Source organism: Otolemur garnettii, unplaced genomic scaffold (assembly GCF_000181295.1).
Source record: "Otolemur garnettii isolate 467f Iridium unplaced genomic scaffold, OtoGar3 scaffold00056, whole genome shotgun sequence".
Classification (NCBI taxonomy): domain Eukaryota; kingdom Metazoa; phylum Chordata; class Mammalia; order Primates; family Galagidae; genus Otolemur; species Otolemur garnettii.
The window spans coordinates 16,001-30,534 of NW_003852451.1; the positions used below are offsets into that span (position 1 = coordinate 16,001).

General features: G+C 38.6%; 1 protein-coding gene and 1 pseudogene across 1 annotated transcript in view; one reads left to right on the top strand and one right to left on the bottom strand.

The window, feature by feature from the left end:
* TBP (TATA-box binding protein) overlaps positions 1–14,534 on the bottom strand; it is a 29,477-nt gene that overhangs the window by 3,070 nt on the left and 11,873 nt on the right. Inside the window, exons 4-6 of the mRNA XM_023514660.1 lie at positions 9,124–9,211; positions 1,637–1,728; positions 487–654 (exon numbers count right to left, since the gene is read on the bottom strand). Of these exons, the coding sequence (XP_023370428.1) occupies positions 487–654; positions 1,637–1,728; positions 9,124–9,211 (348 nt within the window). The remainder of the gene's footprint in view (positions 1–486; positions 655–1,636; positions 1,729–9,123; positions 9,212–14,534) is intronic.
* On the top strand, positions 11,062–12,977 carry LOC105887232 (annotated as a pseudogene).

The window sequence follows — 14,534 nt, forward strand, 5'->3', positions numbered from 1 at the left end:
CCAAGAGTCTGAGGTTGCTATGAGCTATGACACCATGGCACTTTACCAGGGGCAACAAAGTAAGACTCTGTCTCAAAAAAAAAAAAAAAAAAAAAGTTCTTATGGCTCAACTTTACAGTTTGCCTATAGATCTGCTATAAACTAAAAAGATTCAAACTGGGAATCTTCTAAGAGGTTGTTACGATAGGTTGTTGATTCAGTTTATGCATTTAAAATGTATTTAATGAGCAATAAAATAAAACAGAGAAGAGGAATCAAATTCCTCAACTCTCCTCAACAGGGGAGTTTTGGGTGTTACCCAGTAGTATGGGAACCAAGAGGCTGGTGAAGGTGATAAATCACTAAGGACGTGAGGAAGAAAATCTAACTATGATGTCACTGGTACTTCCATTCTGAACATTTTCCATCTGCTTTATCCTGAACAATACTTAAATAGGTTTTAAATGAACTGTTGCCAAAAGCAATCACAATGTATTTCAGACTTACCTACTAAACTGTTGGTGGGTTAGCACAAGGCCTTCCAACCTTATGGGAAACTTCACATCACAGCTCCCCACCATGTTTTGAATCTTAAAGTCCAAAAACTTAGCTGGGAAGCCCAACTTCTGTACAACTCTGGCATATTTTCTTGCTGCTAGTCTGGACTGTTCTTCACTAGAGAAAGGAAAAAGAAATACACTCAACCCCAGCTAAAATAATTATTTAGATAAATAACTTAATAAAACATACAATAAACTGTTCAACACCCTTCCAAGAAAAGATCAAAATTAACAATTTTACTAACAAGTATTTCTGCGTCCTTGACAGAAAACTGCAGGCCTACCAAAACAATCACCCTTTCAATTCATAATATCATTGACAGCCCTAGATTTTAGATGAACATACAATAGATAAAACATAACTAAACTGTTAAACACCCTTCCAAGAAAAGATCAAAATAACAATTTTACTAACAAGTATCATGATCATCACTACCTTTTTTATACTTTAACTCATAAATTTCTATTGAGATGAAAACTAGTAGGCTTTATTTTGACAGGAACATACTAATGAGATTTATCATTGAATATATTCACTAATTCTATCAGTTATTCAAATTTTCCTTTATCCATTTCTGCAATGTCATAAAACTGTGAAACTGTGACTATTAATATTAATAGTTCTGATGTTGGCTCGGCACTCATAACTCAGTAGTTATGGCACTGGCCACATATACTTGAGGTGTTGAGTTCAAACCCGGCCCAGGCCTGCTAAACAATGACAACAATAACAACAACAAAAATAGCCAGGTGTGGCAGGAGCTGATAGTCCCAGTTACTTGGGAGGCTGAGGCAAGAGAATCATTTAAGCACAAGAGTTTGAGGTTGCTGTGAACTGTGATGCCAGGGCACTCTACTGAGGGCAACATAGGGAGATTCTGTCTCAAAAAAAACCCCAAAAAAATAGTTCTGATGTTGTAGTATATCAAATATATATATATACATATATATAAACAAAATGCAACTAAATTGTATGGATAAAAAAGCATTGTAATCCAAGTGCAAAACTCATGTCTGACTTTAAGAGAATAAAGTCACTGCTGTCTAAAGTGATTAGAATCAACCATTTTAATAAGAAAGTAAAAACATGTTATTACCTCTTGGCTCCTGTGCACACCATCTTCCCAGAACTGAAAATCAGTGCCGTGGTCCGTGGCTCTCTTATTCTCATGATCACAGCAGCAAACCGCTAAAATGGTCAGAGAGAATCATTAGTGAGGTCACACCCCACTGCTCAGTTTTGTTAGAGCCAGAATCACCACTAGTGGGAAGGACCTAGTATCAAAACACTTGTCCTATGCTTGTCAAAATACGTGTACAGGACTCACTTACATCACATGTAACAGATACTCCTCTGCAGAGGAAGCAGAAGAAAATACCAATTGTGATGACTAAGGAAGTTATACCAATATCTATGTATTCTTTCACCTAAGAGTTCCAGCAAGAGAAGATAAGTAATGTTTGCAAAACTTGGTTCTTTAATTACATGCTCAATAAAAACCAGTGCCTCTGTTGCTGCCTTATATTTGCTGCTATCATAACTAGTTTCTCTATCTAGTAAACATACATTTTCTGTGTTATTAATATGAATTTTTAGGCAAATAAACTGATAAGCCTTTTTTATCTGAGGAAATTATTAAATCAGATTACAAGCATTTATCAATATGCAATGAAATAAAATCCTACTTCCAAATGGCCTTTAGAAATGATATTAATGTAGTAAATATTATATAAATGCAAAATAAGAAAAACATCAGTTTTTAGTCATTTTCTGCTATTTTATGTTTGAAATACGTTGGTTCTTTAAGAAACTTTTTTTTAAATTAAAATTGTAACTGAAAAAGAAAATATTTCAACTATAGGTTGAATTAATGATCTCAGGTACATGATAAAAAGCAAAAATCCTTTCAAATAACATAAAAAAATTTTTTTTTTTGAGATAGGGTCTCTCACTCCCTTGGGATCAAGCAATTGTCCCACATCAGTTTAGCCCAGTTTGCTGGGATTACTAGCAAAAATTTAATATGATATTTAGTTATACAAGAAAAAAATCCATATAGTATTTCTAATCAAGATGACTCTGATTAATTACACTGCTTTAACAATTTTAATTTAAAAACTGCCCTATGATTTTACTGCCACCTAAAAATGTTAGCAATATGTTCTAGTTTACACAAGTCCACAGAAAAGCCTAATTAGTTTGATTTCTTAAACAACTTTTACTATTTTTGGCCAGATAGCTACTAACACTTCATTAAAGATCATAAATTTATAAAATTATGTACTCAACTAAATAACATTATGATAGATGAAAGATTCTTATAAAGTTGCATGCCATACAGACTGACTTTGAGTAATTGAATAATTTACAATTACCTTTCAAATCTTAGAAAAATTTTAAAAATTTTTGAATACTTGGATAATTTCTTAAGAGAAAGAAAAAAAACACAGGTCACTAAGCAATTTCTATTCACCCTCACTCTTATTTTCACATGTTGCATAATATGATGACTATTAGGGATATATAAATGCCTCCATATAATGTTAATATGCACATTCATTTTTGCCATTTTAAATAATTACAAAAGGAATATCCAAGGTGCTCCAAAAGACAGCTAGACACTCCTGCTCATCCACCTTCTAGTCTTCCTTGTGTCTAAAGGAAACCTAATTAATTTTTGGCTAAATGTAATAACTAATATAAATGGTTGAGACTACATGAGGTAAGAGTCAAAGAGAAATATATATTTTTCTCTCCTTATTAAGGAAATGGTTAATTTATCAGTATCATAAATGGTGGATGACATATATATTGTTTTATTTAATATGCCAGTATTTTATTTTGAAGTCAAAGAAAAAGTTTTAAATGATGAAAAAGATTCAAGAGTTCTGAAAAAAATCTTTTTTTTCCTTCCTTAATTTCTTGCTCTAAATTTAAAAAAATAAACTGTAAGATCTCTTTTCCCTCTAAATACCTTTGCAGTTGCCCAAACAGCCATCATAACTACAAAGATTTATTCTCTGACCTTAAAGGAAGGTCTTCTAAAATAATTAAGCATATTATGTTCTCCACATTTCAAATAGCTCAGCCAAACTGACTAAAATGTCTCAAAACTAAATGAGGTGTCTTCTTTCTTAACAAGTTAGTATAGCAACCCTGACTGTACATTTCTACTCACTTGTGCATAAAAGACAAAGTTATGTTTTAGGGACTTAGAAACATACCCAATGTCCATCATTTAACATTTCTCTCAACCCACAGCTGATGTTTAAACAGACTGCTTATCTCCTATAGCTGCCAGACATCAGCCCTGCACACACACAAGACTTTTGCCTCCTATCTAATTTAAGCTACTTTAATTCCTTTCCCTTTAAAAAATACTTGATCATCATAATAAATCTAAACTTGCCTCATTTTGTTTTGCTTTGATAATACATCCTAACGAGTAACTCAATAATGCATATACTTTAAATAATCAAGGTATACTTTATATTGATATAATAAGTATTGTATAAGCACTATTACAATAGCTCATTCTACTAAGATAGTCATCTCACTAGATGTTCAAAAATAAACTTCTGAATTAACAGTAGATAATCTTTTGAGTTTATCTCATTATAAAAATAAAGTTTTCTATCTTTTGTGGTTATGCAATTAAAACATTAAAAATTAATTAAATGGGCTCGGCGCCTGTGGCTCAAGCGGCTAAGGCGCCAGCCACATACACCTAAGGTGGCAGGTTCGAATCCAGCCCAGACCCGCCAAACAACAATAATAATGGCTGCAACCAAAAAAAAATAGCCGGACGTTGTGGCGGGCGCCTGTGGTCCCAGCTACTTGGGAGGCGGAGGCAGGAGACTCGCTTGAGCCCAGGAGCTGGAGGTTGCTGTGAGCAGTGAAGCCATAGAAACTCTACCCAGGGGGACAGCTTGAGACTCTGTCTCAAAAAAAAAAAATTAATTAAATGACTTAGAGGAAATTAGACTTCTGAAAAGAATGTCAGTTTTAAGATTAAAGCCCATTATGAGAAAAGCCACTTCTGTGGCTCATACAGCTCTTCATCTTTCTCTTTAATTTACTTAACTATCTCAAAATGGCTTTGTTTCACCCATAACTATGTTCATATTTTATATTTAATACATGTACAAATATAGACATACACAACAAAAAGCTACCACCACCAAGAAAAATGACAAGTACAATGATTCAGGCTTTACCAAAATATTAGGGGTACAGGGAGAATCAGGGTTTTTTTATTTGGTTTGGGTTTTTTTGGGGGGGGAGATAGTCTTACTTTGTCTCTCTGGGTAGACTGCCATGGTGACATAGCTCACAGCAACCTCTTAGGCTCAAGTGATCCTCTTGTCTCAGCCTCCCCAGTACTTGGGACTATAGGTGCCTGCCACAAAGCCCAGCTACTGTGTTTCCCTGAAAATAAGACACTGTCTTATATTTATTTTTTCTCAAGAAGACACACTAGGGCTTATTTTCAGGGGATGTCTTATTTTTATTAAGTATAATACAACAATCTACATTTATTCAAATACAGTTAAGTCATCTTCTTTTGGAAACTGACAGGGGGAGTGGACCTTGTTGGTGGGGCTGGCGCTAGTGATGTGTGAACTCCTTTCCCCTAGCCATTTGCCCATGTGCAAGAGGATACCTGCGACCGTGGTTACCACACCACACCCGCTCAAGTGCAAATGGCTCAGAGAAAGAAGCTGTGGCAGATAAAAGGTATTCCAGTCTTCCTTACCACTCTGCAAGGAAATGCATGGCATGGCTAAGGAGATATGCTGCATAGCCACGCCCATCACTAGGTCTTATTATCAGGGTAGGGCTTATATTTAACAAATGTATAGAAATCGTGCTAGGGCTTATTTTTTAGGTAGGTCTTATTTTCAGGGAAACACAGTATTTTTAGAGATAAGATCTTGCTTTTGCTCAGGCTGGTCTTGAACTCCTGAGCTCAGGCAATCCACCCATCATGGCCTCCCCGAGTACTAGGATTACAGCCACTACATCTTGGTGGGGAAATCTTAAAAAACTCAAAGTGTTCCTGAGAATTGCCTTATCTTCAATTGTTCCAAACCAGAAGAAATTACAATGTAGGGACGGCTCTAAGCTCCCACTTAGATTTCATTAGATACGTAGTCAGGCATCTCTTGACAACATTCCTGGGAAGTACATGGTTAGGTAATTTCGCCACCATGATAATCACAGCATAAGGCCTGGCACAGTGGCTCACACCTGTAATGCCCTATGTTGCACTAGGACATCACGATGGCTGACTCCTCATGATCACCATCATATATACAGTCCACTGTTGACTGAAATGTTATATGGCAAATGATTACCTAGTAATAGTTTATAAATAGTTTTTCTAGTTGATTGGAGTTTTCCTTTGTTAAAAGGCCAATGCTAAAATAGTCCAAGTGTCCAGAAAGAGTTCTGCTATCCTTGGTGTAAAGTCTTACTTCTGCCACCAAGGCAAAGTGAGCAACATCTCAAGCCTGCAGATGCTCAGTGTATGAGAAGCATGGCCCCTAACAGTCTTAACCAATCACACTCTATTCTTAGAGTACTGTCAACTAACACCATGTACACTGTCAGGTGTCCTGTGTTCTATGACTGATAGCTGCAAGCTACCTTTCAAAAAAAATACCCCTGCACACACCCTCACATAATCTACTGCAGCAAACAGTTTGATGGAAAAGCCACCCATGGAAGTCAGCCTCAGAAATGCCTTGAATAAACCTATCAGATGTTCATGACTAACATGTAACTTACAGGCACCAGGACACAGTTTATATATATTCAAGAATCCTCTAAGCAGGTATCATCAGTTCTGCCCAGAGGTAGATCACAAGTCTTATTACAAGGCCTCGAGGAAGCAGGGTGTGATGGTGGCACTAGGTAGTTCCAATTAATTGGGAGGCTAAGGTGAGGGGATCACTTATCTTAGAAGTTCAAGACCATCCTGGGCGACACAGCTAGATTCCATCTCTAAAAATATATATATATATATATATATATATATGAAATAAAGTAAAATACTCCAGAAGATGATGACTCCTAAAAGTATAGCTTTCCCCAATACCTTCAAATCAAGACTCAAGACAGAACAACAACTTTACTATATACTGCCTCTTCTCTCACTTCTCCCCCTTAATATTAATGGTTTTTTGGTGTTTGTGCCACAAGTAAATTGGTCATCCATGTTTTCAAGCTCTCAAAAGAAAAACCTCAGGCACTACATCTAATTAAAACACTAAAATGCAAACTTATCAAAAAAGATTACAAGAACATGGATTTCAATGGCTTATACAAAAACTTCTACCATGGCTAGGGTTTTCTGAATGAACACAGGTGATCTGGACTATGGCTCACAAAGAAAGTTTAATAGCTCAAACTTTAGAAGCCCAACAAATTTTCATATATTGGCTAAAAGAGACCCAGATAATAGAACCATCCACAATTATTTATTGGCCAGCCTAGTGAGAATTTGTAAAACAGTTCATTATTAATGACTGGAGAAATATTTTTGAGAGAGAAGAAAAGTAGAATAATCAATTAAAAAAAAAAAAAAAAAAAAAACCTTGGTTAACTGTGCCCAAGCTAATGCTTGAGAATTATTCTCTTGTTAGTCTTAAGCAAACTAAAAAGTTAGACATAAAGCAGGGTCCACATATTTCTTAGGATGAGGATGTTCAACATTATTCTTCTTTTCTCCTCCTCCACTATACCCAGGCACTTAAATGTTGCTACACAGCCATTATTTCAAAATGACATTCAACTAAGGAAATTATATGAGAAGAGTAAAGCCCTCATGGTCAACCTGGATGGAGAGTTTAACCAAAAGAGGGGAACTCAGATACACTGGTAAGGAAATAGTGTTAACCTGGAAAAACTAGGATGCATTAACACAGACGCTGACAGATATTACAGAGACAGCCTGTAACATATAACTGAAAAGTAAATTCTTGAGTTTCCAGAGCATCAATAAGTAACTGCAATCATTTTCCCTGCTGACCTGTCCAGCTGCCACAGGGCACAATAGCCTGACAAGCCTCTTTACTAGCTGCCAGCTACAGTAGCTTACTCAAGAAATGAGCAAGACTATATTTTTAGAACAGCCCCAAGTTTTTTCTTATGTTTTCTTCCCTTTTTTATTAAATAAAATTTATTATTCCTTTGTTAGATGAAATCAACTTAACATTGGTTTCCTTTGTATAAAATTTTGTATATAGGGCCAGGTGAGGTGGCTCACACCTGTAATCCTAGCACTCTGGGAGGCCGAGGTGGGTGGATCGCCAAAGCTCACAAGTTGGAGACCAGCCTGAGCTAGAGCGAGACCTCGTCTCTAAAAACAGCCGGGCATTGTGGTGAGCCCCCGTAGTACCTGCTACCTGGGAGGCTAAGGCAAGAAAAATCATTTAAGCCCAAGAGTTTGGGCTTAACTTTGAGGTTGTCATGAGCTGTGACACCACAGCACTCTACGGAGGGCAAAAAAGTGAGACTGTGTGTAAAAAAAAAAGTTTGTGTCTGAGTGATTCTTTGACTTTGGGGGAGCTGTCTTCGGTAGGATCAACTCTTCAACCCAATCATCTTCAGACTCCAATATCTCGGTTCTGACTGGGTTCCTAAGAATGTTCCCTCATTTCTTAATGTAAATATTTTCTATTAAAAAACAACAAATTTTTCTACTAGTATAGGTGCAAAAGCCTTTAATATATACCCAGGCTGCTATCTTAAAATCAGAAACTTCTCCTCCCTGTCTTATTGTTAAAAAAAGTTACATAAACTAGAAAAATAGATTATAACACACCTCCTGTACTTATTATCTTACTTTAACTATTACTCTTGGTCAATCTTGTTATATCCATATGTCCCCTTATCAATTATCACACAGGATTATTTTGAGGAAAATTCAAAATACCATGTCATACTATCTTTTGGTTTTTTGGGGGGGGTTTTTTTGAGACAGAGTCTCACTCAGTAGAATGCCACAGCATCGAAGCTCATGGCAACCTTAAACTCTTGGATTCAAGCAATCCTCTGGCGTCAGCCTTCCAAGTAGTGGGACTACAGGCACCCACCACAACACCCAGCTATTTTTAGCAATGGGGTCTCACGCTTGCTCAGTCTTGAACTCTAGAGCTCAAGCAAGCCACCCACGTTGGCCTCTCTGAGTGCTAAGATTACAGGTGTGAGCCACCGCACCCAACCCATGTCATAGTATCTTATAGTTCCCAAAATATAAACAGGACCATACTATATAATCTGTTCTCAAACTTCCTATGATCCCCATTACAATGTATATAAAAACTTAGTTTAATTTGTAGACTTATATGTTCCTAGGGACTCTCACATTATAGATACTAAATAACATTCTAGTTGAATGAGTGAAATTGTTCTATTTAGTAAATATGCAAGATAAAAACTGATAGACATTTTACTTTAGATCCTCATTTTGTTGATATCAAGAAACATAAGCATAACCCAAACTCTTTGACCTAGGGACTTTTAGAAGTAAATTCTTGTTTCATTATACAGCTTAAAATGCATTAAAGTAGATCTGACCTTGGGATTATATTCAGCATTTCGGGCGCGAAGTGCAATGGTCTTTAGATCAAGTTTACAACCAAGATTCACTGTGGAAACAATATTTCTGCAAGAAATTTGAAAAGAAAACATGATTATTTAAATTATCTAACTTTAACAAGATGAAGTACTAGATCATTACTTCAAAGTCTGATCCTTTCACAATGCTTTCATTTTTTAAATTTGCTGATATTAAGTGTCTAGCAAGTATCACACACCATGCTGAGCATTTTACACTTAGTACTAAGTATGCTATGAGGTAGCAATTACCAATATCCCCACATTTAGGTGAGTGAGCTGAGGCCGGAAGTGCAGAGCTCCTCAGTTGGGGGGCCAAACCCTCAGCCTTCTCTTAGATAGGCTCAACTGTCACCTGGGAGCTCTCAAAGACCACCCCTACCCCAACACCCCACTCCTAAAAGTCACTATTTATAATGAAAACTGGCAGGCATAGACTTCCTACAGTCCAATAAGCATCTTTTTGAAGATGCTAGTATCACTGACACGGTAAAAAAACAAAAACTATTTCTTCTTCTGATTAACCCCCAGTAAATCAGAATAGGCATCATCTTCCACCATCTGGGTCCAATGGATGCTTTCCATGTTTTAATATTCTTAAATTATTTTATGAATAATTCGTAAAACAAAAGAGTGAAAACAAAATTGGGAATTTTAATGAAAGTTTCGATAACTCAAATTTTTATTCTGTATTTTTCTGCTTCTCAAAGAATATATACTTGAAATAGGCTAGTTGCCCTTTGAATGCAGTTAATCACTCATCATCTGTCATACATGGGCCTGGAAAATCGCCACCCTGAGAAGAGTGATTCCAGATGTTAAATAGCCAACAGTTTCTAGCTCATTTGTTGCTTCTGGTCCTCCTTTATGTATTGTCCAACTGTAATACTTTTGAAAACTGATGGCTCATAATTTTGTTGAAAAGGGAACAGCAGGCTTTTATTTTTTGCAGTTTTTGGCCATGGCCAGGTTTGAACCCGCCACCTCCGGTATATGGGGCCAGGGCCCTACTCCTTTGAGCCACAGGCGCTGCCCTACAATTCATGATCTAAAGCAAAAGTGCAAACTTAAACGTCTGTGGGAGTCAGATAAGCACACAAGACAACTGGAAGTAGGCAAAGGTGAACTAAAAAGGGCACCTCTCTAAAATCATTAAAGTAGGGTAGCACCTGTGGGTTGGTAAGTAGCGTGCTGGCCCCATATACCGAAGGTGGCAGGTTCAAACCTGGCCCCAGCCAAACTGCAACCAAAAAAATAGCCAGGCGTTGTGGCAGACACCTGTAGTCCCAGCTACTCGGGAGGCTGAGGCAAGAGGATCACCTAAGCCCAAGAGTTGGAGGTTGCTGTGAGCTGTGTGATGCCATGGCACTCTACCAAAAGCAATAAAGTGAGATCTGTCTCTACAAAAAAAAAAAAAAAAATCATTAAATTTATTTTGCTTTTAAAATTGTGTTGTATGGGAGACAAACAAAATAGTGGTGGCAAGACATAGGTCTCTGGGTAACAGTCAGGATTCACGAGTATACACACTTAGTTCTGAAATTACCAGAGACGGCGTATAGGGGACAACCATGCCTCTAACAAGATGATTAAGTGCAAACAGGAAATGCCAGACCTCAGAGGACAGGAGAGGGGAGATGAGATTAACTGTACAAGGAAACTGAGGTGATCCAATACCTGAAAATAAACCTTCACTTTGGTCATAACCTCCCCTAAAAGTAAAAGCTCTCAAGTTGGTACAAAAGTAGTTGCAGTTTTTGCAGTGTTGAAATTTGCCATTTGATACTGGAATGCATTATTAAATGAATGTGGTTATGTTATTCATCATCTTAATGTATACTTCTTGCTTTATGTTTTTTTTTTCCTAATGACTTACTCCTTGTTGTTTTTTTTTGGACCATGGAAATGATGGTAGACAAAAAGCACATTCGAGCAATTTGGGTTTTTTTTGAGACAGTATTGCTTTTTGTTGCCCTCGGTAGAGTGCCCTGGCGTCATTGCTTGCAGCAATCTCAAACTCTCAGACTCAAGTGATCCTCTTGCCTCAGCCTCCCGAGTAGTTGGGACTACAGGCACGACTACAACAAAGCCCGGCTATTTTCAGAGATGGGGTCTTGCTCTGGCTCAGGCTGGTCTCAAACTCCTAAGCTTAGGCAATCCACCAATCTTGGCCTCCCAGAGTATTAAGATTACAGGCGTGAACCATCTCGCCTGGCCCTATCAAGGAATTTTCTTATTTGAGTTCAAAATGGGTTGTAAAGCCACAGAGACAATTCATAACACCAACAACACATTTGGCCTAGGAACTGCTAACAAATGTGCAGTGCAGTAGGAGTTCAAGAAGTTCCAGCCGGGCGCCATGGCTCATGCCTATAATCCCAGCACTCTGGGAGACTGATGCAAGTGGATAACCTGAGCTCACAAGTTCCAGACCAACCTGAGCAAGAAAGATTGAGACCCTGTCTCTAAAAAGTAGCTGGGCATTATGGCGGGCGCCTATAGTCTCAGCTACTCAGGAGACTGAATCAAGAGGATCGCTTGAGCCCAAGCGTTTGAGGTTGCTGTGAGCTATAACACCATGGCACTCTACCCGGGACAAGAAAGTGAGACTCTGTCTCAAAAAAATAGATTTTTTTGCTGGATTGAGCTGGTTGCCTTCTGCTGTTATGGAAGAGGACCCTCTTCTTCCTGGCTTTTAGATCTTTTTCTGTAGATTCTATTTGGATATTTAAGTCTTAGCCTTACATTACGTTTTTTTTTAAAACAATCCAGCTCTTTAATTTTTCCCCTTCTCAATAACATAATTGTGGATCCTGTGTGTCTCCAAAGCCCACCTTGCCCTGAAGCATCTGATTCTAGTGATTCTTCTCCAATACCTGTGACTTGTGGGTCTAAAGAAAATTATCCATCCTTGCCAATGTCTACAGAGGTGCCCCAGACAGAGACTGCCTCTTCTCTTCCTACTTCTATGGCTCTGCTGACTCAGGACAGGCCCAAATCTTCCACTACTTCCAAAGTAAAATAGTATAGTGAAGAAGGAAGATAAGGACCAGGTCAAGAAACAGAAGACCAGACCCATGTTCTCTACAACCCAAGTTGTGTATACTCAATGACAGGTTTCAGAGACAGAAATACCTCAGCCTCTAACAGATCCAAGAACCTTCCAACATCCTGAACCTTAGCTATAAACAGGTTAAGAGCTGGTTCCAGAACAAGAGAATGAAATCTAAAGGATGGAAGAAAACAACTGGTTAAAGAACACATACAGTATGACTCTCAGGCTCAAAAGGCCTCAGCACCCACGGAATGCCCAAGCCTCTACTCTTCCTATCACCAGGCATGCCTGATGAACATCCCGAGACTTCCCGTATGGAGCAACCAGACCTGGAGCAACCCAACCTGGGGTAACCAGACCTGAAGCAGCCAATCTTAGAGCAGCCATTCCTAGAACAGTAAGACCTAGTACCCAAGCCTGGAACAGTCAGGCCTGAAACAATGCTTTTCTAAACTATGCGGAGGAGCCTTTACAGTCCTGCCTACAGTTCCAGCAAAATTTTCTTGCCAATGATTTGGAAATTGCCTTGGAAGCTTCTGGAGAAAGACATAATGTAATCCATCAAACCACTAAGTATTTTACCTCCCCACAAACCATGGATTCATTCCTAATTTACTCAATGAACATGCAACCTAAAGATGTGTGAAGACAGATGTATTACTCAATCTCAGTGTGAGCAGTGGCTGAATCCTTTCCGCTCTCACAGGATTTTTCTTTCTTTTTTTTTTTTTTGAGACCGTATTACTCTATCACTCTGGCGAGAGCGCTGTGGCAGCATAGCTCACAGCAACCCAGCAACCTTCAAGTCTTTTTTCTTTTTTGAGACAGAGTCTCAAGCTGTCCCCCTGGGTAGAGTGCTGTGGCATCACTCACAGCAATCTCCAACTCCTGGGCTCAAGCGAGTCTCCTGCCTCCGCCTCCCAAGTAGCTGGGACCACAGGCACCCGCCACAACGCCTGGCTATGTTTTTTGGTTGCAGCCATCATTGTTGTTTGGCGGGCCCAGGCTGGATTTTAACCTGCCAGCTCAGGTGTATGTGGCTGGCGCCTCAGCCACAGGAGCCACAGGCGCCGAGCCACAACCTCCAAGTCTTGAGCTCAAGCAACCCTTTTAACCTTAGCCTCCAAAGAAGCTGGGACTATAGGTGCCCACCACAACACGTGACTAGTTTTTCTATCTTTAGTAGAGATGGGGCTTTGCTTTTGCTAGTCTCAAACTCCTAAGCTTAAGCAGTCTATCTGCATACCTCAGCCTCCCAAAGTGCTAGAATTATAGGCAGGCCTAAGCCACTGCTCCTGGCCAATTTTTCTTATTTTAGAGCAGTGGTTCTCAACCTTCCTAATGCTGCAACCCCTTAACAGTTCCCGTGGGTCATGATCCACAGGTTGAGAACTGCTATTTTAGAGGAACTATTCTGCCTCTATTCTGGCTCTCAGTGTCCCTGTTGCAAGACTGGAGTCTAATCAGAGGTTCCAATAACCTTGGCTACTGTAGACAACGTTGATAGAAGATATCTCTATAGATAAAATAGTTATAGTAACTAGTTTGGATAGCTTTAGGATTTAGAATCTAACCACAAGAATAGGATAAAATAGTTATAGTAACTAGTTTGGGTAGCTTTAGGATTTAGAATCTAACCACAAGAATAGGAAGTAAAAAATACAAAGATGTGTAAAGGATTATTCCCTCTTTCTGGGACTGGGAGGGCTTATTTTTTTTTTTCTCACAAATGAATGCTTAAAAGGTGAGAATATTTTTTATTTTTATTTCTGATTAACTAGAATTGTCTATGGTTAGAGTTGTAAGCTTCAAGGATCAACAAAACCAAAAGGTGAACACATAACCATTAAGTTATTATCATTTACACATTAAAGCTTCAAGTCATAGTTGTTGCTGTGTCCATGCATTGTACCTGTTGGGTAAGAAGCGACCAAATCCTTTCTTCCTCCCTTTTTGAATTTGATTTTCTCTCATGTGGGTCTGTGATTTTTTGGTTTTTTTTTTGAGATAGAGCGTTACTATGTTGCCCATAGCAAAGTACCATGGCGTCATAGCTCACAGCAACCTCAAACTCTTGGGCTTAAACGATTTTTCTGCCACAGCCTCTCAAGTAGCTGGGACTACATACAGGCGCCCACCATAACACCTGGCTATTTTTTTGTTGCAGTTGTCACTGTTGTATAGCTGATCCAGGCCGGGTTTGAACCTGCCAGTCTCGGTGCATGTGGCCAGCCATAACCACTGTGCTATAAGCGCTGAGCCAAGTCTGTGATTGTTAATCTTCCAGTTTCTTTCTTTCTTTTTTTTTTTTTTTTTT